We start from the raw sequence: 27,437 nt of genomic DNA on the forward strand, positions 1-27,437 counted from the left end.
CTCAACAAACTGTAAAAGAAAAGGAAAACATCCTTGTATGCCTAGCATCTTACGATCGTGTGCTCTCATAATGAATTTCCTTCAGAAAGTATACACAATCTCGTGCAGAATACCTCTCCATCTTCCCACATCCTTTTATGCAGAATCTCGTTATCAGTTTATCTGATTAGTCATTAGTGATTACTGGTTTTATTACGTGGGTCTCATGAACTACTCATATTCCCCGTATCCTTTTCCCGTGCAGAGTCCCTGCTAGAACATTTTTTCGTATCCTTTACCCGAACACTATTATTCCCTCCGTTTTATTCATTTCTGTACATTTTGTTTTTTTGGAATGTAGTATCATTTTTATACATTTCAAAAATAATAACTGTTATAACTGTTAATAATATAAAACACTATCATACTCAATACTTTCTTCCACTATCTCCATTCCATAACAATATAAACACTATTATACTTATGATTTTTCTCAACTATCTCAAATCTATTACTCCATTAATTATAAATTGGTCCTACCACTTTGCCTACTTTTCATACAATTAAGTTTCTCCACTACCTCAAATCTACGAGTCTCATCACTTTTCCCCATTTTCATTTAAAGTTATTCATTTTTTCTCGTTCTCCGTGTCGATGGTACGGAGGGTGTATATCCGAACCTTTCTTTGGTACCTATTTCCTTATTCTTCTTTTTCCAAAAAAGTTTTTATACACTATTGATATGATAAATTAGACGTTATATTTGTGAAGTTCTCAAGAAAAATAATTAAAATTTTATAGAAAAACACAATTTATTTATTATAGTTTATTATAAAATTTCATATACAGAAATTTAAATTGCTAAAAATAAATTGTGTTATTTGACAAAGTCCTTATATTTAGAAATTAAAATTATAAGACTAAAATATTAAATTCCAGCTTCGTATACCTAAATTTCATTTCATAAATAACAAAATTTATTAAATTCTCATGGAATACGAGTATACGACCTCTAAACTCGGAGTCATGATCCATGGGCAAACGGGTATCCATGTTTAAACCCGAAAGCTTCTTAGAACCCTCTTCAGGGTTCTAGTTAGTAGTTACACAACCAGTACTTTTCTAATTCTTGTTTCATATATTCACCGAGAAGAATGAGTTCTCTCGCACTGAAAATCGCAAAGCATTTAAAGATTTCAGTTTCCGCAAAGACCCACGTTCCATTTGGTACCTCCCTTGCGTTATCCCTTTGTACATACACACGTGTTTATATATGCCTGTGTGTTTGTACTTTGTTTGAAAATGCTTTTTTTTTTTTGTTACGGTAGAAATAGGGACTAGCCCCAAAATGTTTTTTAGTTTGTATTAATTTCTTTGAAATATTGTGGCATCATTTAGTATTTTGCATCTTTTTTTCTTTTGGAATTTGCAAGAATATGAAATGTTGATACAAGACATCTTCTAGTATGAATTGAATTGCATTTGTTCAGTTTCTTATGATGGGTTTCGATGAGTTGTAGTGGCGGGTAGCTCACGATCACGACTGTACTCGGCTGGCTCTTCTGATACTGATAATGAGATTGGTCCGGATGACTTTTTCCCACCAAAGCAAGAGTTGGAACTGCAGGGTGTTGATCCTCAAAGGGGTTGGGGTTATCGTGGCGTTCATAAGGTACTTATATTTTTTAGTCTTGAACTATACTTATGTGTTGGTAATATTTGAAATGTTAATTTGGCTTTAGAGGATTGACTCACTTATAAGCTGCAAGTCAAGAAATTTGAATAAACTCTGACTAAACTTTACTATTTGAATCTTAAAAAAGTGTTGGCAGTATGATTTTATCTGAATAGAGTGTCTGCTCTATGAGCTTGAGCACGTTTTGTGAAAGCTTATTATGCTAAATTGGCATTTTGTGACGGAGGGCACTAAATCCTTGTTAACTGACCCAATTTCATGCTTAAACTTTTAAGTCTCTAGTAGTTTGACAACCCATGACTAAGTTTGTCAATCCGAGCCCAAAATAGTAATGAAAAACAAATTTTTTTGAGGTTTGGCTCTTTAACAAGCTTGTCTGGACCTGGATTAACAACTTTGAGCTTATTTGTATATACCTAGGCTTAACTTCAGCCTAATTTGACAAAAATGGGCTTGAATGGTCAAATGGGCGTGTTACTGTAAATCTTGTGTGTTTTCAATTTGATACCTTATATCAAGGTATTAAACTTAATTGTATAATTTTTAAGTTGGCATATAACTTTATTGAGGATGTGTTTGATATATTAGTCATTACTCATTAAAGATCCATACTAAGAACATTCAAGGGAGTACATGCATTGATCATGGAATGCACGTATACTTTTGCTGGTGACATTTGGGGATATATTTGGGAAATGTTGGGTTCAATTCTGACAAACAGAAATATTGGTTGTTTTACTAGTATTTGTCATTTTCTTTGAAGAACATAGCTACACCTTGCAGTTCTTATGGATGCAAATATATAATAGAAAATTACATTTTCTTAACTTCCACATATGCAGGCAATTATATGTGGAAAAATCGGGAATGTTCCTGTTCAGAAGATTTTGAGGAATGGTCGTACTGTTACCATCTTTACTATTGGGACAGGGGGTATGTTTGATCAAAGAACTTTAGGGAGTAAAGACTTGCCAAAACCAGCTCAGTGGCATAGAATTGCTGTGCATAATGATCAACTTGGCGCTTATGCAATCCAACAACTTGTCAAAAAGTATATATAATATATCATTAGTTTATAACTAGTTAGATTATATAATGTTCCTTCTTTTTTTCTGTCTAATGTGGAACTGATCCTACAGCTCTTCAGTTTTTGTTGAGGGTGATATCGAGACCAGAGTCTATAACGACAGTATCAATGGGACAGTTAAAAACATACCTGAGATTTGTGTGCGACGTGATGGTATATGTGCATTATATATTTAATTAATTAAATATCTGTATTTAACTGTTGCTATTTTGCTTGATTTGAATCATGCTATTGTTGTCGCTGCCGTAGTCTTTCTTAGTGGCCAATTAATTGTTTGTCATAAACTAGCAGCTTTGTTGCTCAAGTACAAAACACACATCCGTTTTACTAGTTCCTTTAGGGAAATATGTGTATATTAGTGTAGTACATTTGGGTCTAGTGACTTTCTTTTCATCAGTTGTTACTCAAAGATATTGATAATTATTTGACAAGGGCTTAAAGCATTGTATGAAGTGGAAATAAAATATAGATAAAAGATGTCAGGGAGAAGAAGAATATCTGTTTAATCCATTTCATCTAGATATAAAGCAATTAGAAACATATAGGTGCACACTTGCCAATTAGAGAGGTAACATGATCAACTTTTGAGGGTCATCTGCTATATCCATAAATAGTGTATATATTCATTGCATCCAAAGTACCATCTCAACAGCTTTGCCTGATGTATAACATTTGTGTTGGTTGGCAGATTTTTAGATGGTTTCTTAACCCACTTCATCCCTTGAAAGGTTTCTAGATGGGAGAACTGCGTAAACTATTGCTTAATACACAGTGATAATGCAGTGACTTTATTGTTAATGTGAAATACTGAATGCTGTGAATGATATGTTGGTAACTCAATTTTCAGATTTAAATATTGTAATTTCATCGAATAACTTTATGGTGTCCCCCCCCCCCCACCCCCCACCCCCCAAATAATTGCTCCATTTTCAGCCATTTGTCGACCATAATATTCGGTTATTCTTTTATAATCTGCATTATTGCGCCTTCCTTATGTTGATCGTTCCTATACTCTTTGTACATTAACATGAAATGTGTCCTGAAGTAGGAAGTCATTATGAGAGAAAAAAGTAGAAAAATGAATTTCGATAGAAAGGGGATGAGCTATTTATGCACCATGCATATTTTACTCTCAGAAAACTGTGCGAACCCTCAATTATTGTGCAGAGATAGAACTTTGATTCCTTAACAATCAGATTGCAACTGTGTACAAGATAAATAGGACTTTTCGCTGACTAAAACTGACAACCCTTGGGTTTCTGTTTGTGTAAAGTTATTCATGTAAAATTCTGATTTTGAGACCGGACTATAATTAGGGAATATCATCATAAGTCATAACTTAATTTTTCTGTTACCCTTGTAGGTCGGATTCGCCTCATAAAATCGGGTGAAAGTGTCAGCAATATCTCTTTAGATGAACTGAGTAAGTATATCTTCTGATAAACTGGCTTGCTCTGCTAGTGTTGCTGCATTAGTCCCTTTATTATTGCCTACTTTGGTGGGAGTGAAAGAAAAATATTTTTTGTGGACAAAATGCAGGACTATCTATTAATGAACTTATGCGGTATGAATACTGTTTTTTCTTTTTTCTTTTGACAGGAGAAGGATTGTTCTAGTCCGAAGCTTGACACTCTGAATCTATAGAAGAATGTCAGTGGATATCTTGTAAGGCTAATATGGATGCAGTTAGTTTTATATGTGAACAGAGTAGACTTTGTGTTGGTTACCGGTTAGTTCTGATTTGTAACTTCAACTCTTCCAGCAGCTTGCTGCATGCTTCTTGAATTTACCTCTTAAATCTCTTATATGATTTTATTGTTATAGTTTGCTTTCTTCTTTCAATTTATCTATCCTGTCAGCTGAACATGATTTGTCCTGGCTCCAGATTTTGCCTAGTACTTTTGTAAACATGTGATTCAGATGTTAGTATATTTGTAATTAAATTTAGTCTGGTTTAATTGTTTAGATGATAAAATTAGCAACAATGAAGAAGTGCTAATTTATCACTATCTAGCTTTTAAGTCTTAAAGGATGATTTCTGTTTCATCTTTGTATAATATGCTAACACTTACAATAAAGTCTGAGTTTTGATGTCAACTCGAAAAACACAAACATAAAATGACTTCATTCTTAAATTTTAATTTCACGTTCCTCAACAATTCACAACTCTAATCTTTATTTTTGTATATAAAGTTCTCCGAATGCACAATTTGCTTACAAGCATATCTAAAACCATTTAGCTTCTGGACTGAGAGGTTCAAGGATAATGGACTTATCGCCTGATAATGAAACAAAATGTCAAAAATGTCTGGCAGAATTTATTTGTGACATTTTTGTATATAAAGTTCTTCTCCAAATGCACAATTTGCTTACAAGCACATCTAAAACCATTTAGCTTCTGACTGAGAGGTTTGTATTTGTGACATTTCTGTCTAATATCAGAAGTTAAAAATTCTGTATATGGTAGCTTCTGATGATTTCTTAGGGTATTATACATTCTATGAAGTGTGTTCACATTCTATGTTTGTTACCTGTCAGACATCACTGATAGGTGACAGATGATCCAAACTTTTCACATAACAAAAGAAAATTGTCATGCACAATGAGTGATCATATTCTTTTACCTACACAGTGCATCTGGAGATGCTATACATATATGATACACACACACACTCACACACACACACACACACACACACACTCCTTTGGAATTATGTTATTTAGTCCTGAATTCTCTTCATTGCAGCAGTTAGTTGCAGCTAAGCTTCCAAATGAATTTGCGTTTTTGGGTATTTTATATACGTGTTTGTATAAAGCAGTTGGAACTATGTAGGTCTTTATATTCAAGATTTCTTTAAAGGAATGATCTCATTCGTTCAGGATATATGTATATTGTACTAATAAGTCAGAAAGTGTTACTCTTTGATGGACTGTCCAAAGTGAAAACTTAAATAAATTTAGTGCTGTAGATGTATCTTCTGTTTAATGGATTGTTAGATATATTAAAGTTATCCATGTAAATGACCCCTTTTGCATGTAGGAAGATTGAGAGTTTAGATTTGAAGGTTTGTGGGATATATAATTGCTATTGCATTAGCTCTATAAATGCTCCTTGTATGCTTTACATGAAAGCTGGTGTGTGTTCGATATTACTGTTTTTTTTATCTCTATGATATATTGATATCATATGTGAAGTCGTCATCAACTCTTGCTTAAATTTTACAGTATTCTGTATATTCTTAGGGCGGCAATCCAATGTTCTATCGACATATAACTGGTCTCTGCTTTGCTAGTTCTAGGGTCAAATCGACTTTAGCTTTAGAGTCTGTGTCGATTAAATTTCATTTGTCCTCATTACTATATTATACTACAGCAGTGGCTGTCGATTCCAATTAGGTCGTCACTTGTCAACATACTAATTAGAGCCCTGACAGTGTCCTGAAATCTAAATTAGCACCTTCTGTAAATCTATATCTTTATGATAGTGCCACTTATAGAAATGGATGGATCATGAGGCCTAATGATCCTGGAAATATACTACAAAGAAGTGGAATCGTTTAATATATTTAACCCCCTGCACGCTTCTGCTTTAAATACTACTATTTGATATCAGAAAGAGCTTATCAGATGGTGGCCTGAGACAGTGAGACAAATGAAACACTGGTCTTCCCACTTCTGTAGAGCACTTACATATAAGTTATTGTATTTCCTTCATTTTAAAGTACAAGTTTAGTAAGAGCAATTAAATTAAGGTACCCAAGTTGAACAAATTGGTTGTCTAATGAGAGCTCATTGGCCAATTGTACATGACCATGCCTTGAGAAACTGAATGCAATACAATATATTTTCTTTAAGTGAAACAGTGGAAAGACAAAGTGCTTTTATACTTTATGATTGAGGAAAAAATATTATAAGGATTAGCATGCTAATGAGCTTCCAAATACATGGAGGTTACCTTTTACTCTGATTACTGTATTTGATATATAATTGATTACTTCTTTAAGCTCCCAGAAAAACTGGTATATGTATATTAACAAATAGTGTAATAATACAGTAAATAAATTTAGAGGTTGTTTGGCTGAGTTTATGATTGTAACTATAATGTGATAAGTTAGGGAGTTTAAAATGTCTGTTTGGGTAATTTTGGCTTATTAATGACTTATGGGTTATTAAAAATATAATAATCAAAATAAAAGTGATTTATGGGTAACTTAGTAATTTTATCAATAATTAAAAAAGTTCAAAAAAATTAAGTCACTAAAAAAAGTACATCAAACTAACTTCTTGCTTTAAGTCAGTTTATGACTTATTTCTAACTTTAAGTTGACTTCTGACTTATTACATATTTTTTTCAGCCTAAAGTCGATGGCTTAAAGCATGGGTTTTAAGCTCAGGCAAAGAGGCTCTTAATCTAAAGCTATAAGAGCATCTCCAATGGTGCTCTTAAATCATTCTTTAAAGTATAATATAATATATATCTCCTAACAAGTTAATACATGATATATCGTGACAACTTCAACCCTATTCTTTATAGTTGCTCTTTATTAATGTTTTATTATTATTTGAGAGAAAAGTTGGAGAGAGAATGATAGAAACGTGAATAAAAAAATGAATATTATATTCAATGATAATAAGTTAAGGGCACCTAGATGCTCTTTAAAAAAAGAGGAGAGGGACTAAGTTCTTGGATTTTGAAAGAGTCATTAGGAGCCCATTTTGAAAATTTTAATATATTCTTTAAATTTAGAGCTAAGAGCTTATCTGAAGAGTCCGAAATGCTCGAGAAGGACATAATGTTTATTGTTGTGAATTTGGCTTTAGATGTGTATAAATAGGTTGCTAGTCTTTCAACTCTCCTTGTTCTTGTAGGCTTCATTTTAGCCATGGCTGTCAAATTGATTCATATTTCTCTCATTCTCCTAAGTTTGGTATCCACATTTGAAGCTTGCCCGAAATGTGGCAGCATGGATGTACCATACCCACTTAGCACTAGTGATAACTGTGGAGACCCAAAATACAGGATTTACTGTAATAATGGCAGTTTAGAGTTCTTGTCAGCTCAAGGATTTTACTACAAAATCCTTAGCATAAACCCTAGTTCTTACAAGCTCATAATAAGACCACCCTCTATACAGAATCCCATGTGTCAGTCTTCTGATCTCCCTCAAGGGGGCTTATTGCTCAATGATAACTCTCCCTTCAACATATCAACGCGTAACACTGTAATGTTATTTAACTGCTCTGACAACATTTTGCTTTCTCCCTTGAACTGCTCTTCCAACAGCGTTTGTAAGCTGTTTGAAGAACAATCTGTGGAGGGGAGTGGATGCAGAAACACACTTTGCTGTAGTTTCCTGAAAGATGCATCTATTACTTCACACAGAATTCGAGTTAGAGTTGGAGGCTGTACTGCGTATACTTCAGTAGTGGAAATGAGATCCAACGCCCCCTTTGATTCCTGGAACTATGGCATTGAGTTGCAGTGGGCACCCCCTAGTGGAGATTCTCATTTCCGCGGCCATTGACGGGTCAGATCAGAAATCTTGGCGCGGAAAGGAGTGGCTTGGTGTCAGTTTTCCGGCAGTCCTCAAAGTTTGTTGTGTGCTGTATTTTGGAAGAAGATCTTGTTCGTTGCATGATGGTTTCTTGATACCATGTGTATTAATCTTGGAGTTTGTGATGATTCACCTCATTGCATGAGAGTTTCCAATACAATAAGAGCTGAGGTGCTACTATGGTGCCTTTTTAATCGAAACACATGTAGAAAAACTGAACGTTTTCATTATTATGGAGCTAATATCTTTTTATATGTTTTGATTTAAAACATGTAAAAAACAAAATTAACCATGAGAAATCATGGGTTCTATTATAAGAAATTGATCATGGAAAATTAGCAAAAACAAAAAAGAACAAAAAATCTTAGTAGATTTGCCAATACAAATGAAAGCGTCTCTTTGAGCGGTTAGCAGATACGCAACACATTGTAATTAACTCCAAATTATGTGACCATTTGTTTAATCTTATTTTTAAAAAATGACTTATTTTTGGAGAAAAGTACATGAAATTCATTTTCTTTTCCTGAAAAAAGCTCTTATTTTTTGCCACAATGAATATGAAACACTTTTTTTTTTTTTACATTTATATCTAAATTTTTTATAAAAATATACACTTAAAAATATAAACTCTTGATAAGCCCTTAATTGAGAAATAGCCCTCAGTGTCATGATTTTGACACTGAATGACCCAGTTGTCACGATCCAAAAAAAAGCCCAATTCTATCGCTCTACAACGGCACTTAGACTCGCGTTTAGTACTAACGGAGAAGACGTCACGCGCAATGACGTTTTGCACTATGTTTTAGCTTGACATCATCTGAAGATAGGTTATTCGCTATGACAATACTCAAGCGGCTAACTCCAAACAGGTCCGATATATTTCCTATGTTCATATAATCGGATGGCCTTGCTCTGTAACTAAGATATGTTTGACAGGAAACAGGCGATTCAGAGAAGCATGAAAAGTTTGTACCTGCATTAGCAGTTGGCTGAGCAAAGACACGCTGTAACAGGATGAAGAAACCAAGCAAAGAGAGAACATAAACTGCCATCTCAAACTCCTTAGCTCGAACTCTCAGCTAGTTTATCTATGCTGGTTTGGAGTTGTTGTCCAAGTGGTACATTTATTCTAGCTTCAATGATTGGGGTCTTTTAAATAATACAAGGAATTACTGACAAAGAGATTTTTGTAATTTTATTTAGTGGAATATACTATAATGTCTTCCGTGAAATACAATGCTGAAAGATAATTTCTAATAAACTATATATGATATATATTAATCAAACATTAAAACTAATAATACCTTGATTAAGGATGTCTCAAATCCTGAGTCCTGACTCTCACCCTACATCCCCTTTTATCTCAATTTTAAATATATAATACCGGAGACAATGGCAGGCGCAACAATCTTCTGGGAAAACATGAACTCAGACTACTCCTCTGATATGGAACCTTTGCAGGGATAATACAGACGGGGTTGATCAAGGCCTTTAGCAAACAGAAGGTCAACAATCATTATTAGCATTTAGAAAACCAAGAGCAACACAAAATGAGAGGATTCATTATTAGCAATTAAACAACTTTCCAGATATGATTTACTATAAAAGACATATCTAAGAAAATAAACATTGCTTAAATACAGATGCTTATGCAGGAAAGACAACAAAACACAAACTATGCAATGTCTTTTGTAATTTTGAAAAGTACAAATGCAGCTGAGAAACCTGTGGTTTCTTACTTTCCAAACTTAGCTCCTCGCTCTCTGAATTCTACTGTATTGACTTCGTACTCTTCCACGAATATTTTTCTTTTGGCGATTTCCTCTAAAAACCTTGAAAAGAATATGATCTACACGTTCATAATAAAAGGACCTCCATCCCTCGTAAAATATAAGGGGAAGTATGACAATGCCCAGGCCGACAACAAAACCAACTTCGGGGGCAATAAACTCCCACTTTAGCTGTCACCAGAATCCCCATCGTCATAAGCAGCTGTCATAAATAGAATTCTAATGCAGTTTATATGCAATGGAGGCCCGCATAATTTTTTGTTACCTTCAAAAGAAGCCTCTGGAAAGGTCTGAATTTGGCTACCCGTAGGAATTTTCCCACTGAGTTGGTTATATGACAAGTCCAAAACCTTAAGGAAAGATATATCTCCTAGCTCCAAGGGTTTTTTTCCAGTTAGCATGTTTACCAAAAGGTCTAATGTTTCAAGCACTTTTATGGTTCCAAAGGAATTTGGAATTGAGCCTGACAACGTATTATGTGACATATTAAAAGAACTGAGGGACTTAAGCTCACTAATTGTGTGTGGTATATTTCCTTCAAAACGATTGTTTGAGATATCAATAGAGGTGTAGATATTCAATATCTTCACAAGATCCAACCGTTGCCCTTTAATGCTAATTGTGACAGCATCTTGGTAAGTCTTCCGTGAACCACCAAACCTCAAAGACTCGAAACCAAGAACATTGACATCATTCCTACCATCCCTCATAGCTTTCCAAACTGGGAAATTTTGTAACAGAATATTCCCAGTGAAGTGGAAATCCTATATCATAGATTTGAAGATTTTTTAAAAAGCGTGGGAATTTATCATTTATCCGGTTGTTGCTGAGGTTTAGCGCCTCTAGCGTGGCACAGTTTGCCAAAGATTCTGGAACACTCCCTTCTAAGAGATTTCCATGTAGATCTAGAGTTTCTAAACCACAATCATTACTAAATATACTAGATAAATTTCCAGTGAGACTGTTATTCCCAAGTTTTAGTACACCTAGATTCTCGCCTAATTCAAATAAACATGATGGTATATTACCAGTCAAACAATTGTTGGACAGATCAAGAACTTTTAGGTTAGTACCACTACAAATTGACACGGGGATAGTTCCACTGAGTCTATTGCTTGAAACAGAGAAGAATATGGCAGATGTCAGATTAAATTGAGAAGGGATTGAACTGAAGAAATTGTTAGAGTAATCTATGAAGTAAACATCTCTCAGTGGTATTGGCACTTCCCCGCATAGGTGTTGCAGCGCAAGTCAATAGAAGATACATCATGAATAACATAAGGCTTCTGGAGTTTCTCAAGCTTGTTTACGGAAAGATTTAAAAATTGAAGACCTCCATTTCCTACATTCCAGATCCAGTATGGTATATCTCCAAAAATTTGGTTTTCTGCAAGGTCTAGAGTGATTAGATTTGGGAGGTATCTCAAGTCAGGAAACTGTTGCAGTCCGCAAGAAGCCAGTTTCAATTCTTTGAGCCTTATGTCGTGCTTGATTTGTCGTGCCTTATGTCTACTGACAGGTTGTTGAATGAGAGGTTGAAATATGTAAGATTACTAAGTCTATGGAGATTTTGTAGCTGAAATTCACCACTAAGTTTGTTATGAGACAGAGTTGAACGGCTAAAATTTTTAAGATCAAATAGAGAAATGGGAACTGATCCACTCAGATTGTTCCAACTTGCGTACATCGTTTGCAACTGAGAAAAGTTTGTGTTTGTAAAGTTTGGCACTGATCCGTGAAAGCTGTTGTAAGAGAGGAAAAGCTTCCGTATTGAAGGGAGAGCAAACAAACTTGATGGAATAGTCCCGCTCAATAAGTTTGATCCTAGGTCCATAAATTCCAAATTAACAAGATTTTGAAAGTGAGTGGAAGAGATGATACCAGAAAAATTTTTGGCCGAAAAATCCAAGTAAACAAGTCGAGTAAGATTGGCAATGGAACTTGGAAATTCTCCACTAAAACCAGCAGTTGACATTAAAATATGTCAAACTGGTAAGGCTGAATATCCCAGCTGGAAACTTCGAGGAATCAAAGTAGTTATAAGCGAGATTCAAACTCTCAAGATAACGGAGACCAGAAAGACTATTTGAAGTACTATTGAGTAGACATCCATAGATGGACTCTGAGTGTATGTCGAGGCCAATTACATGGCCTGTATTACTACATGAAGTACTATATGATTAGTTACAATATAGAATTTAATTATTTGTTGCAACATATATCAATCGAAGAAGTAACGTGCAGGGAGAAAGTATGTATAGAGTGGATGAAGAACCAGAGTTCTGCAGACTGCAGTTGTTTTTTATGGCACATACTTCATCCAATTGCTTATGTATCGTAATATGTACGTGTATATTATCACAATCAACATTCAATCTCTAGCGATTTAATTTAAGCTTCAAGATCTGTACGGAGGATATTTTCTAGAAGCGAAAAAAATCAATTGATTTGGAGAACCAATACCTAAATTTGTGGCCAAGTTTTAGATTAAGCTTTAGAATCTCCTCCTTGATGATAATTGGAACCTCAAGGTCAACCATTTCAGACACAGTGCCATCACGGAACAGATTAACCAAATGGACTTTTAGGCACTTTGTGTGGGATGCTGACATAATTTCATGCTGAGTTTCACACGGAGAAAGGCTAGCCAAGGTTACTTGGGAAAAAAAGTCGTATAGGTGTATCATGTTGACTGTCTCTTTTATATTGTCACTATCTCCAACAAAAGCAAATGACAATGTTTGCACCAATTTTTCATAGGGTTAAATATCAAAGTGGTCACTGAAGTGGAGGTCATATATCACTTTTCTCACTAATCTTATCGGGGTCTCATTTCAGTCATTAAAGTCACAATAAATATCAATTAAGTGCCTCCAAATTTTAGTTTAAGGAGTAAAAATATTATTTATAGAGTTTGACACATTATTTTTGAATACTACTACAACCAAGTAAAAGGTTATGACTTCTACTATTTATGATAATATATTTAGATTTTTTAAATTTTATTTACTATTTACTTTTTATTATATTAATACATTTTTTTGTTTTAATTAAAAATAAATACTAAACAAAATTGATAAAATCCGAATATATTATCATAAATACTAGAAGTCATAACCTTTTAATTGGTTGTGGTAGTATTCGGAAATAATGTGTCAAACTCTCTAAATAATATTTTTACTCTTTGAACTGAAATTTGGAGGTACTTGATTTATATTTATTGTGACTTTAATGATTGAAATGAGACCCCGATAAAATTAGTGAGCAAAGTGATATACGACCTCCACTTCAGTGACCAATTTGATATTTAACCCATTTTCCATATTATCCAATATAACTGAAAGCCCTGTCAGTAAGTAAACCCTCATCCATTAGTTCTCTCCAGTAATATGGTCCGGATGGTATTGCCCAGTCATACAAAGTTGGAATACTTCAAGATCTGTACAGTTACTCGACATGGATACCACAGCAGCATTAGTCATCTGCGGACAGAAATACAAAATAGACTGTAATTTCTTGCACCCACATCAGAAACAGTACCTTTGTTACCCTCTGCAGCATCTAAAGGGAATGCCCGAAGCTCTCAAAGATCCTTACAAGTAGCAGCCACTACATGTAATCCTTCATCACGTATAGAATCTAGTGCCTGTAGACACCAAAAATTCACTTCAGATTTAAAATTAAATGAACAGATCCAAAGATAAAATAAAGATTGAAGATCTCAGTGCTTCAGCGGGTACCCAAAAATTATGTAGCTTATGGAAATTTCTTATGACTGGTTTAAGTTAGCTGCGGTGATATTTGCATAGCTAAAGTCAAGCGAAGTGATGTTAGCACTTAGCACATAGTACACTGCAGGTAGATAATCTGGTACAATTTCTCTAAACCCAGAAAGGCAAACTAATAATCTGCAAGCAGCAAAGGCACTTACAAGATCCGGCCCCTGGTCACAAGTATTTTCTGAGGGACTAAAGGAGCCTGTCCCCAAATGAGTCAATTGTAGGGCACGAATCATCACTCGGTAAAGCTGCTCTAGTGTAACAAATCTGTTCACTCTAAGTTTCTTCAAAGATGGTGACCTCGCCACCAAATTCTCCAATGCATCAAAATTGATAGGGCATTTAACACAGTAAATAATCAGAGACTCAAGACAAGTTCCACTTTCGGGAAAACGAGAAATCCAGTCCGCCTTATCATATGTTACCTCTGCCTCAATTAGATGAAAAACTCGAAGTTGCCTAAGGCAAAACAACTCCATCAATAATAACATATTATAACAAATTCAACTTAAAAAACTTCCACATCAATCAACCATTAGCATTTCATACCCTCACTAACAACATTATACTTAAACAAACATCACATATTACCAATTCAGTAGTTCACAATAATTACAAATCTAAATGCAAAATATTTTTCTCATACTAGTCTAAGCCACTAGAAATAATAACATAATACATCATACTACGCAAAAAGAATTAACAGATCTAAACAAAATTTTAATTTATAAACTAGCATGCACGTGGTAGCAAGGTCTGTCTAAATTACGGGAAAGTTAAACAAATGTATTAAGAACTAAAACATTGCATACGTATGTATTCAGCAGAAGACAAGAAAATACAAACTACACAAGCTCTTTCTAATTTTTGAAGCTTATTTAACAATGCAGTTGAAAACCCCGTGGTTTTTAACTTTCCAAACTTAGCTCTTTGCTCTCTGTATTATACTGCCTTGACTTCTTATTCTTCCATGTGTATTCTTTATTCTTTTTTGGTGTTTCATTCTAAAAACCTTGAAAAGAATATGATCAACATGTTTGTAGTAGAAGCACCTGCATCTCTTATTAAATATAAGGGGCAGTATGAAAATCCCTAAGCCGACAGAAAAGCCATTTAATTCGGTAAAATGGAAATAAATACAATTAACATTATACCTATCTGCGAACTCAACACGCGGAGAAACCTGAAAAACTTCATCTCTCGCTACGAGTTTGAGAGAGAAATGAAGATTATTAAGTATCCCTCTCCCAAGTTCAGAGGCGGATCCTGATAGGGGCAAGAGGGGTCAGTCGACCCCGTTAAATGTTACATAATGTCGTGCAACGGTAAAAAATTACATAATCTGAATATTAAATTTTTTGCTTTCTATTTTATCACATAAATTATTAATGTTGTGAAACGGTAAAGAATTACATAATTGAATATTAAAAAAAATTTCCTGTGTTTATTCAAGTTAATCATCGTTACAAAATATCGTATACGACCTCCCTTACTTTCGGAGCTGGATCCGGCACTGCCCAAGTTTGTATGGGACGTGTCTGTTTCTATACTCTGGCGCTATAGCTTACGCGCCTAATGCTAAAATGAATTTCTTGCCTTTTAAACTCTTAGAGTTGGATAATTTGCATTTTAAACCCTTAAATTTTAATAATTGCCTTTTTAGGCATTTTAAAATGAATTTCTTGCATTTTAAACTCTCAGAAATTAGATAATTTACATTTTAAACCCTTAGATTTAAATAATTATCTTTTTAGACATATCCAAGCTGTTGGAAAGGAGGTTGCGGCACGCTTCACAACAGATCCAGCTGGGGATGCTATTCTATACGAGCTTCTATTTTTGTTTTATGAAGGTCATTTGATGGACCATCCAGAGACTTTACCAGGAACAAACAAATTGACCAACACTCACTATCACAACTTCTATTTCAAGGATACTTGTTGAAGAATTGACGGGTTTACACTTGTGATTGTCTGACTTTAGATGCAGTTGAGTGTTTACTCTTCTAAACATTTATTAAGCCCAGCTATGAGATTTTGTATCCACATATATATAAATTGCCACTGTAGACCTAAAAACTTAGAATTTGATTACACATATTTTTCCTTGCCTAAATATTAATGAGTAGTCAATTCGTTAATGGTTTGGGGCAGGGACATTGTTCTGCTATTCAATCTCCCAACGCTTTATAATAGCTATTCTTGTATTTATCATAAATGTAATAGCAGTAGCTGGTATGTAATAGCAGTAGCAAGCAGGTACTAATTCTAAGTGCAAGTAGTAGTTATTATTAGGCTAAACCACCTAAATATTATGTATGAAAATATCACGTATGATATGTGTCAATATTACCCTAATTATATTTAAAGTTATTTTTGAAAATTATGTAATAGCTAAATTGAATTATATATTATTTTTAAATGAATTAAATTGTTTCGAATTAATGCTCCGATTAATCCGGCCGGATCGGACCGAAAGATTTTTTTCAAATAATTTATATATTTATAATTTTGATTTTTTTGAAGTAATAATATACAATTTTATTTTTAAGATAATTTTGTATAAAACATAATTTATTCAAAGTTTCATTTGAATATTTATTAAAACACATAATTTGGGCTTTATCCAAGCCTGATCGGGCAAGGCTTTTATCCGGATCGGGCCGCGCTTTTGTTCAGATCGGGTTTAAATCCGGATTTTTGCCGAATCAGACCGGGCCACATCGGATTTATGTAAAAAATATGTGTCCACATAAGATATCAAACTCACAATGTTTGGTCCAATATGAATGAGTATTGACAACAAATTATGATACTAGAATACAAATACCTAAGATTGAATTACAAGCATAATAAAGTACACTAAATATTTATACAAGGGATACAATAAAAAACTCAAATTATAATATTTATACAAAGAAAGCAAATTGATTTCTATAGACAACAAATTATGATACTAGAATATCACAAGCACTATAAAGCACGATAAAAATTTATACAAGCGATAATACAGAAAACTCAAGTTAATATTTGTACAAATAAAGCAAAATGTTTCTTTCAGCAAACATTCTATAATAATGATGTACCAAGGAAGTGATAGATACTATGCCATCCTTCACTGAAATTACAAATAAACGCAATAAAACTACCACAACATCATTACGAATGAATGTAAGATATTGTACCAGCTGCACTGCAATTGAGAAAGAACATGGGTTTTACTGCAGTCATCATCTAATAGCAGGTGCATATAAAGATAAATGCTGTCACCGGGATCGTAATCATTTAAATTGATCATTTTCATTTAAAATAATTTGCCCTTTAAATTGAATACTTTCAGCTCCCTCCTCAGGTGAATCACCGAAGGTGATTCAGGATCAGATTGCATGTTGGGAAACATATTAGGAGCAGAATTATGGATCAAATATACAGGATTGTGATTATCTAAAAGTACAGGCTTTGTTTTTGCTCCCTTGTCCGAGTGGGTTTATATAGTGCCCCTCGTTGTTGATATGTGAAAATCACTACTTTTGATTTGTGTATGTTTGTGTTTCCACTGAGTTTTGAGTTTTGGATGCATAGAGCGTTGGGGTTAGCCTGCAACTGCTGTGTCTGACCCCCATCTGGATTAACCAGTGCGTTGGGATCAACAGCCAAATCAATCACGAAAACAAATGTAAAAATACGCTTTAAGATTGTTGTACAATCTGTGCAATAGATCAAAACTGTGGACGTATGTGCAAAGCATACAAAACCAGAAGAATGTAAGGAGACAGAAAATAAACGAAGGATAAAACAGATTGACGATTCGACGAACCAGAACAAGACTAAGAACTATCACCGACGCGGCTAGGGTTTTTGGATGCGAGAGGCTGTGTGCCCAGTGGAAAAATAAATTCAGCAAAACTAGTTCGTAATCCTTCGGGCCCAGATATTGCTGCATTCGTGTTCGCAGGTCGCACACGCGGAAAAGCCCGAGGCTTGCGAAGCCACGAAATTTGCCTCGAAATCTCACAATTTGCACCCTCTTGCGCGCACGTAGGTGGTGGAGCATAACACACTAACACAAGTTAAATACTACATAAGTGTTCTACTATATAAAGCCATTAAAGGCCCATATTCTTTTCTATGTAGGATACTAGCTTTCTTTTCCAATTTTCCACTACCAAGGAAGCAACTTTGGATCATCATAACTCATCCATTCCTTAGTTGTTTTGAGTGAATAAACATGCATTGGAAAGCTCTCTCGGAGGAGAACATAATCCAAGCATAACCCGCCACGAGCATGTAGCCGAGCCTCACTCAAATCAAATTGGTGCTCAAAATGACAAACTTCCAACAATAGTTTCCTGAAAGATGCATCTATTACTTCACGCAGGATTCGAGTTAGAGTTGGAGGCTGTACTGCGTATACTTCAGTGGTGGAAATGAGATCCAACGCCCCCTTTGATTCCTGGAACTATGGCATTGAGTTGCAGTGGCCGGCACCCCCTAGTGGAGATTCTCATTTCCGCGGCCATTGACGGGTCATGATCAGAAATCTTGGCGCAGAAAGGAGTGGCAAGGTGTCAGTTTTCCGGCAGTCCTCAAAGTTTGTTGTGTGCTGTATCTTGGAAGAAGATCTTGTTCGTTGCATGATGGTTTCTTGGTACCATGTGTATTAATCTTGGACTTTGTTTCCGTAGTTATGAATTTTGTGATGATTCACCTCATTGCATGAGAGTTTCCAATACAATAAGAGCTGAGGTGCTACTAATGTTGGTGCCTTCTTAATCGAAACATGTAGAAAAACTGAACGTTTTCATTATTATGGAGCTAATATCTTTTTATATGTTTTGATTTGAAACATGTAAAAAAACAAAATCAACCATGAGAAATCATGGGTTCTATTATAAGAAATTGATATTAGCAAAAACAAAAAAAAATAAAAAAATCTTAGTAGATTTCCCAATACAAATGAAAGCGTCTCTTTGAGCGGTTAGCAGATACGCAACGCATTGTAATTAACTTCAAATTATGTGACCATTTGTTTAATCTTATTTTTAAAAAATAAGGACTTATTTGTGGAGAAAAATACATAAAATTCATTTTTTTTTCTAAAAAAAGCTCTTACTTTTTGCCACAATGAATATGAAACACTTTTTTTTGACATTTATATTTAAATTTTTTATAAAAATATACATTTAAAAATATAAACCCCTTATAAGCCCTTAATTATGTCCTACAGAGAAATGGCCCTTAGTGTCATGATTTTGACACTGAATGACCCAGTTGTCACTATCCAAAAAAAAAAGCCCACTCTGTCACTCTACAAAAGCACTTAGACTCGCGTTTAGTACTAATGGAGAAGACGTCACGCGCAGTGACGTTTTGCACTTTTGAAAAGACAAAAATGTAACACTAAGTTGCGTTTATAAAAAAACTTATATAATCTTAACATCGTTAATATGGGATGAACCCACGTTTTATGTTTTGTAATTCAAAAGCAATGGTGTAATCGTTAACACTGTTAAGATTATATAAGTTTTGAATTATATGTTTAACCGGAGACGGTTAAACGATATGTTTTGAATTGTTTAACAGTCTCCGGTGTTTATTTACATGCTAACAAAAAGGCAAGATTCTAACACTGAGAATCTTCTTCCAACTTGGTAGTTTCATTTCACAACCACTGACTTTTACTTGCATTTTAAGTTGCTGACAATCAAACTATCAAATGTATGAGTATCAGATAGCATATATCTGTACATGGTCAGTCAATCTAACAGCATCGCACACATCATAATGAACAGACTCACCGGATCTACCAACATCTATCAATACTCTATATCTCTACTTCATCATTTCATGCTTCTATAGATGAAAATCTAGGTGCTCAAACTGCCAGGTCTACATAGTCACTGGCGGTAGTGATAAAATCAATAAATAAAATTATGCAGCCTGTGTTGAAGTGGTCGCCCGTTTTCCTTCCATGGCATCTTTCTTTTTTAGACAGTTGGTGCACAGGATAGGACCTTCCAAGGGTTTGGCAGACAAGAAGATGGTCTCAGAGTTGTCAGAGTTACAATCACTTGATGGTTGATCCACTTGGCATATTGCGCATTTGGCAAGCCCAGAGTTTGGATCCAGATGGGAGTCTTTACCTAACCTGCAACAAAGAGACGAGCCGAATACCACACACCAAGGTAAGCAGAAATGCGACATTTGATTCAGCTGAAGTTATAAAACATACCAGATTATAGAAGTGATCACAAGATACAGTAAAAATAACCGTCACCATATAAATGCCAATTACTATAAATGGCATAGGAAGCCATCTTAAGGAATCAATGTATGAACTAGATGAAAACTAGTAATGCTTCTAATTTTCGGTTTCTAAAATTCTTCACAATATAGTATCATTGTTAAAAATTATCCCTTCATGTGTTTGTAACCATCAGAAGCTTATGCAGTGCTTTTCAGCAAGATGAGATAAGAATCATCAGGTCATCATCAATGACAATGTAGATTATCCACCACGTTGTAATCAAAGTGGGTACCCCTCTTCTCTTGGTTACAACCAAGAGGTTGGTGATTTAATCCATGGTGGAGGCATGGGTGTGTGTGTATTCAAATTTCTGTAACTAACCATAACCACAGATTATGTAGAGTTATTGGTAGTCTAAGAATTTAACAATCTTTTTACTCATCCTAGTCCAATATACATGATATGTAAAAGTATAAATGTAACTTTACACAGGTAATCGCTGCTCCACAGCATTATTATGGATGTCAATAATCAGAATAAGGGAAAAATTAATATAGACCTAAATCAATCGTACTTCCCTAATCCTAAAACTGTCTCGTATCGAATCTTTCCATATAATTGAATAAAATTCCTAATTAGTAATAATAAATATATATAAATATCCTTCATGATTTTTGTGTTCTTAATCAACTGATTGCAAGTGCCGGCATAAGACAAAACTTACTGATTTCAGACTTCTAGGTGTTAGCCATCTTCTGATTAATAAACACCATGCTAACTCATGCCACTAACTATTGAATATCTTCGATGGGAATACTAAGCCAGATTAAAATCCGGCATTGGAAAGATCTAAAAAATTGCCCTTTATGGCTTTACCCTCTTCCATTTCCCTGAATCTCCAACGCTGCAAGCCCTACGATTCCTCTAGTCCTAGTCCGCAACCCCAATGTTTGCCATTGTTGCCACAACCCGAACTGGTTTGGCTTCGGCCAAAGACTTTTTCTCACGGTCGAGCTTGGGGGGGGGGGGGGGGGGGGGGGGGGGGGGGGGGGGGGGGGGGGGGGGGGGGACTGGCTCTTATGTGCAACTGCCATAGCCAAGAGGGTTTTAGGGTTCCTAAAGAAAGTTAAAAAGTTCACTGTTTCAGTTACAGCTATACTTAATCAATGGCGGCCCCCATAACTTAGAGAACAGAAATATTTTCCACCTTGTATCGTGTGATGCAGGACAGATCTATAAATAAAGGGTTATAGACAATTAACAATGAAGAACCGATCTAGGGTTTAGTAAACTATACGTAAAAAATTCACTGCACCAAGGATTTCCTACTGCCAAGGAGATATACGCAACTAATATCACATCAAATAACATCAATATCCAGGTAATTAGAGTCTACCTTTGCAAGAGGGAGTTCTAGGGGTATTAAATACAGAAAACTTTACCTGTGATACAAGTAAATACAAAACTTCCAAGATAATTACCAAAATAAAGATTCCTACAGAGAAAGTAGAATTATTTAGATCCTCAATACTAGAAAGTTATTACCATTTACATATACTATATATCTCCATATTTTAATCTTGATAACAAAGTATCTTCCATAATCTGCGTTTCCCATTGATTTGTGTATATTAGTATGTAGCTATTCCATTGAATGTCACTTTTGCAACTTGTTTGCTTGCAGCATTCTCAATAATTTAAATTTTGTCATTTAGATGTACTCTCGCTCAAGCCATAAGCAACTGAGGTGAAGAAGTGATGACGAATCACATATTTCTGAAGTGCGTAATAATAGGCTTTTATCGCAATCACCCAATATAATACCTCTGTGTATAGACACTACTGGAACATTCAAAAAGATTTTATTTAGTTATTTAATTTTATTTTATTTTGGGGTGGGGGTGGGTGGGTGGGTGGGATTTAGAAAAAGTATGATACAGTAACTGAAAATATCCCGTAGTACACTGCAACATGTAAACCACATTAATATTAAAATATAACTGAATATGTCTCGTAGTACACTGCTACAATGTAAACCACATTAGTATTAACATACCTCTCCGCCAACATTGCAGAACCCTCTTCAAACAACTCCTCCACTACCCCAACAGCTGAGAGATTGCTTGTTCCTTTATTTGTTAAGTTCTGGGATTTTTTCCTCAAAATAAATGAAGTAAGAGGACTTTGTCTTTTCCTAACTACTGGAGGTAATACAGGATGATCATAAGATAGAATATCAACCACCAGGCAGGTTGTATCATCTTTCAAACCTCTTGACCTGAGAGCCTCCTAGAAGTGTAAAGACAAAATAAGTAAGAATAACAAAAACTTAGGAAATATAGGAAGAATATTTAAGGATTAATGAGATTTTAACCTTCACAACCAGCTTCGCGGAAAGCTCCGCAGGTAGTCCCCGGCAAGCTTGCGCAGCCATATCAGATGACAGGGCATCCCAAATGCCATCAGATGCAATTATAAGTCTTCCCCCAGCATTTGGAAGCTGAATCAAGTAATAAATTACCTAGATTCAACCTTACTATCTAGTATCTATAGACTGATTAAAAAAAACCAGAGTTTCATACTCACCTTCACTTGCTTGACATGAGGTACTGGGACAATAAACTCCCCCACGTCTGTGTCACCTATTGACCTGGAAAGACACAATCCACCAGGCCAGCAGCGGAGCGGACCAACCTACATAACTAAGTTTCAAGCTTCTGGTACATGGGTGAAAGAAAAATCATATGTCGCCTACCGGAAAACTATTACCTCATTTCCGCCAAAAACATTAAGTCGGCCTACTTCCCCTCCGCTTGCAGTGACTCGTTCCCTCTCTTCTACATTCTCTTCTAGCCTATGGTCAACTGTCAATACAACTACACCACATTGTGCGTCCAATATGCATCTAGAATCTCCAACAGATGCAACGGTCACAGTCAACTCGTCAATCACCACAAATGTAACAGTCGTACCGGATGTCTCTCCTATTATTTACAGGAAACAACAATGATAAAGAAATATCATACAAGTGAAAGAAATTCATATATAGATATCTTAACAATAAGGTATCAGACAATCAGGTACAGACCTTTCTGCTGAAACTCAATGTCAGTCTTCACAAATCCAGCAACTAATGCCTGTGGTAGAGCTTGCAGCCACTCTTCTCTACTTAATCCCTGAGGGATGGCAGTCAATACATTGTTGAGCAAATTCTCCTTTGTATATACAGCAGCAGAGATACCATTATGCCCATCAAAAATCTACCAAAAAGAGCTCAGCATTTCAATTATTAGTGAAACAAAGTAGCTATCACAAAATCCCAAAAAATGAGCTTTTGAATAACCAGCCATAGAGTTTCTTTACCCCAAAAACCGAGAAGGGCTTCGACGAATTTTCTATATTCCTCTCGCATTTGAGCTCAATTAGAAAATAATCTTCCCCTTTCTTTGACATAGCAGCCTGCCCATACTTAATGGCGGGCTTATCAACACCTTCGTTCCTCAACTCACGACCAAGTAAAGTCCCGAGTGGAACAAGAGGTGGCCTGGTTTTCACTTCAGTCCGGCTCATCTTACTTTCACTATGTCATATCATCACCTTAATCTCAATTTCAAACCACTATATGCACACAAAAGAAGAAAAAACACCCCAACTTTTAATTTCAATAAACATTCACAATCACAAACAAAACCCATGGTGATAACAACAATACATCAAAGAAGGAATAAAAAAAAATTGCATTTTCACATCAAGACTAAACAAAAATTAAAAAACACATCAATCATCAATTCCACATCAATACTCAAAACTTAACAACCCATCTAAATCTTTCCCAAAAGAAGCCAACTTCTTAGTTCATGAGCATTAAACAAGAAAATCCAATACAACAAGAACATGTCAAATTAAAATTAAAAAGATAGCATTTTTACAACAAAAAAACAATACACACATGTTCTATACACATTCTACATTGTTCAAGAACTGGGAAACTAACATATTGCAGCACAAATGAAACCCATACTTACAGAAAGAGGCATCAATGGATCGAAGCTCAAAAAGCACTGAAAACAGTAAACAAAAATCTTAAAATATAGCAAGAAACTGAGCAACAATGATTGCAAAAAAACACCCAGTAAAACAAAGGGAAAGAATGATAAAATGGATGTTGATATAATTTAGTGAGAAATTCGAGGGTGATTAAGCGAAAATCGCGGGGTTAGGACCAAAGTCTTCCTCATGGACTATTGTTACTTTATTTACTAATGTCTTTTGTCTTTTACAAGTACAGTAAAGTGGCTTTCTTGTTTCATCGAAAAAAGGCAGCAATTTCAAAAATGACAAATATTTTCTAATATGTTAAAATGATGGTGGGGTGGATTTTTTTATAACAATTACGATTATAAATCTAAAAATTCTTAATTGATAATTGATAATATAAAAATTGGTGTATGTCATATTCAATTGCACACAATCATATATAAATTAGGTTATCTTAAAAATATGAAAATAAAAACATTATTGTTAAGCCAAGAATTCATGTTAAAGATGTATAAAATAATAATTTGTATTATTGATTTTATGATTTAAGAAGATATTTTTGTTATAAAAAATACGAAAATCATGAAAGGCTTATTAATAATGGAATAGTCAAATTATGTAAAAAGGTGAAATTAGATTTTGTATTTGTCTGAGTACTAGGTGCGGAATATACTTTTATTATGATATATAATTGTTAAGAAATATATTTAGAATAAAAATTATATTTTAAAATTACAAAAATCTTAATTGATCTTGTAAATAAGACTACCAAATACAATTATATAATATTCTAAACAAACATCTTAAAATATAAAATAACAAACACAATTGAAATAAAGAAGTTATTTAAGTTTCAATAAATATGTTTACACTTTCGGTTATAATAACTCAAATGTCCTCCAATTTTTTATTTTTATTTTACAAATTAGTAAAACACAAGAGGAGAAACCAGCCATTTATCAAAAGGATCACATAGTGTTTGGAAGAATCAAGAGAGCTTCTTCTTGTTCTGCTTGCCATGGCCGCTCAAACCCTAATCCTCTTAAACCCCACCCTCGATTCTCACCGTCGCCACAACTCCACCTCCCCATCTCTCCAAACCCACTTCCCCAAACATATACTTACATCTCGTGTATCTAATCCCCATGTTTTTTTCCCCTTCAGTGAAAAACCCACTTGCCCAATTTCAAGAACATCCAAGATTTTTGCTTTTCCATCAAACACTCAAGACCCAGCTCAGTCTCAGCTCACTGACTCAACTCGCACTGTGGCATCTCTCTTGGCTCTCGCTCTCTCAGTTTCTAGGCTTTTCTCCGAGAAAATCGCAACTTTTTTGGTGAAGATGAAGGGCATTTGTGCAGTTCCTAGTCAAGATGAGCTTTTGGGTATCAAGAATGTGCAGGATAATGTGGTTTGTGCTATGGGGCCTTTGTTTTTCGCAGCAATTAATACGGGCCCGAGGGCATTGAACACACCATTGACAGTTGTGGCAGCTGGAATGTCGAAATGGCTTGAGATTTATAGTGCTGTGTTGATGGTTAGGGTGTTGTTGAGTTGGTTTCCGAATATACCTTGGGATCGTCAGCCATTGTCAGCTATCCGGGACTTGTGTGATCCTTATTTGAATCTTTTTAGGAATATTATTCCTCCGCTTTTCGATACGTTGGATGTTAGTCCACTTTTGGCTTTTGCGGTGTTGGGAGCGCTTGCTGGGGTTCTTGGTGCATCAAACAAGCCTTATTGAGATTAGGGATGGAGTGATGATCGGGTTAAGAAGTTAATGGTTCGGGATGAGGTTTGTAAACTCTTACTATTGTTGTTTAAGATTTCATGGTTTAATTTTAGTGGATGTAATTTTGTTATTAAGTAATCACATAGAACTTGTAAATGCAGTTATGCGAATGCTACTTTCTGTTATGTGCTTATTGTGCACTTGACGTTTCTAGTTTGTTAAACAAGAGAATGTTCAGTAGCTTTAATATATTTATGCATCCATTAGGATGTGATATATCTTTACCTTTCTGTGGGTTATTATTATAAGTTCAGGATAAACTTGGCCCACATATATTTTCCTCATTAAGATTTGCATTAATAAACTTAAAACAATAGATTTAGCAATCCTAGACTTGGCATGGTGTAAAATTTGTACGATAGAGAAGGAAGGGGGCTACAACAGGGTTCCAAGATTTTTGTTTGGCAAAGCTACCTACTGCCTGTCTAAGTCTAACTCTGACTGAAAGATTAATATACAGTATCCTTAAAACCTGATAGAGTTGCAATAAGAACCCAGATAATGCTGCCTATTCCAATCATATATATACCCTTATTTTCTTTCTTAGTTTCGGCACTTTTTCAGACCTGCTGAAAGGAGTGGAAGTTAGGCCTGAGGATGAAATGAAGTTTCGTTGTTTACGGTTTAAGTAGATAATTAGACTAGTACCAAATGATTCTTTCCATTCTTTTTCAGTTTTTTTTTTGCCTAATACTCCAGTTCTTGGGAATTTTGACATGAACTTTGATTGAGTCTACATTTGTGATGATACATTAGCATAGGAATATTTTGACACCAAAGAAATTTTTCGGTTTAGTCAAATTATAGCTGTCTGAAGTCCAGGCTAGTTATGATATGTTAGTATATCTCCAAGTAGCAACTCTTGCCTGATGGAGTATATATGTGGCCAGATGCATACATGTTAAGAGAAAAAAGATGGGGTACATGGAATGTCATTTCCCATGTATCCTATATATGGAGTATGGACCCTTGAATCAGATTCCTTCACACTATGTTAATAGTTACCCCAACTCTTCAGTTTGTTTCAAGTACCCGTGTTGGACACTCGACACTTGGACAGGGATTCAACACTTATTTTATGCCAAAAATGTTAAATTTTCAAAATATTGTTGAGTCAGACGCTCGGACACGTATCCATTTTGGACACTTTTAAGCAAGTCCGGGATGATTCGACGAAGACCCCCATTTTAATTCCTTTTTTTAGTTAAACATTATAGGACAATATTGCTGCTTTGATGATGATGATAAGAATTGCTTTGTTTCTCTTTTTCCCTTTTTTTGGTGCTACAATTGGTCTCTTGTTATATAGACTTGTCTCTAATCTCAAGAAGTTGGCCTCTACACTTCATATCTTTTAGTCTTTCAGACCTTGATTTTTTGTCATCTTAATATTCTTTAAGATTTCTGGGTCGCCAAATTTGGTGGATAGGATTGTATATCAGTTCCCACGGTGATCGGGATGAGAAGGAATTGTG

At 35.0% G+C, this 27,437-nt stretch overlaps 4 protein-coding genes and 1 long non-coding RNA gene across 5 annotated transcripts; 3 read left to right on the plus strand and 2 right to left on the minus strand.

Annotated features, from left to right (window-relative positions):
• Positions 1-1,036: 1,036 nt before the first annotated feature.
• Positions 1,037-4,626, plus strand: LOC108194150 (single-stranded DNA-binding protein, mitochondrial). The gene is made up of 6 exons (XM_017361060.2): positions 1,037-1,206; positions 1,500-1,651; positions 2,518-2,726; positions 2,815-2,915; positions 4,126-4,185; positions 4,362-4,626. The coding sequence occupies exons 1-6, from the start codon at positions 1,134-1,136 to the stop codon at positions 4,376-4,378; spliced, it is 612 nt and encodes a 203-aa protein (XP_017216549.1). The 5' UTR covers positions 1,037-1,133; the 3' UTR covers positions 4,379-4,626.
• Positions 4,627-7,540: 2,914 nt separating this feature from the next.
• On the plus strand, positions 7,541-8,550 carry LOC108201149 (wall-associated receptor kinase-like 20). Its single transcript, XM_017369454.2, has one exon. The coding sequence runs from the start codon at positions 7,646-7,648 to the stop codon at positions 8,285-8,287; it is 642 nt and encodes a 213-aa protein (XP_017224943.1). The 5' UTR covers positions 7,541-7,645; the 3' UTR covers positions 8,288-8,550.
• A 271-nt stretch (positions 8,551-8,821) lies between these two features.
• LOC135149728 (uncharacterized) lies at positions 8,822-12,753 on the minus strand. Its single transcript, XR_010287910.1, has 2 exons — positions 12,571-12,753; positions 8,822-9,806 (listed from the first exon to the last, which is right to left on the minus strand). It is a non-coding gene; the product is annotated as an uncharacterized LOC135149728 (long non-coding RNA).
• Positions 12,754-19,523: 6,770 nt separating this feature from the next.
• Positions 19,524-24,410, minus strand: LOC108205477 (probable protein phosphatase 2C 5). Its single transcript, XM_017375452.2, has 8 exons — positions 24,158-24,410; positions 23,496-23,750; positions 23,221-23,392; positions 22,902-23,116; positions 22,719-22,826; positions 22,507-22,632; positions 22,189-22,421; positions 19,524-20,033 (listed from the first exon to the last, which is right to left on the minus strand). Exons 2-8 carry the CDS (start codon positions 23,700-23,702, stop codon positions 19,817-19,819), a joined length of 1,278 nt encoding a protein of 425 aa, XP_017230941.1. The 5' UTR covers positions 23,703-23,750; positions 24,158-24,410; the 3' UTR covers positions 19,524-19,816.
• Positions 24,411-25,090: 680 nt separating this feature from the next.
• LOC108208677 (ylmG homolog protein 1-2, chloroplastic) lies at positions 25,091-26,142 on the plus strand. The gene has a single exon (XM_017379206.2). The coding sequence runs from the start codon at positions 25,189-25,191 to the stop codon at positions 25,912-25,914; it is 726 nt and encodes a 241-aa protein (XP_017234695.1). The 5' UTR covers positions 25,091-25,188; the 3' UTR covers positions 25,915-26,142.
• Positions 26,143-27,437: the final 1,295 nt, after the last annotated feature.

The sequence above is a fragment of the Daucus carota genome, chromosome 1 (genome assembly GCF_001625215.2).
Source record: "Daucus carota subsp. sativus chromosome 1, DH1 v3.0, whole genome shotgun sequence".
Taxonomy (NCBI): domain Eukaryota; kingdom Viridiplantae; phylum Streptophyta; class Magnoliopsida; order Apiales; family Apiaceae; genus Daucus; species Daucus carota.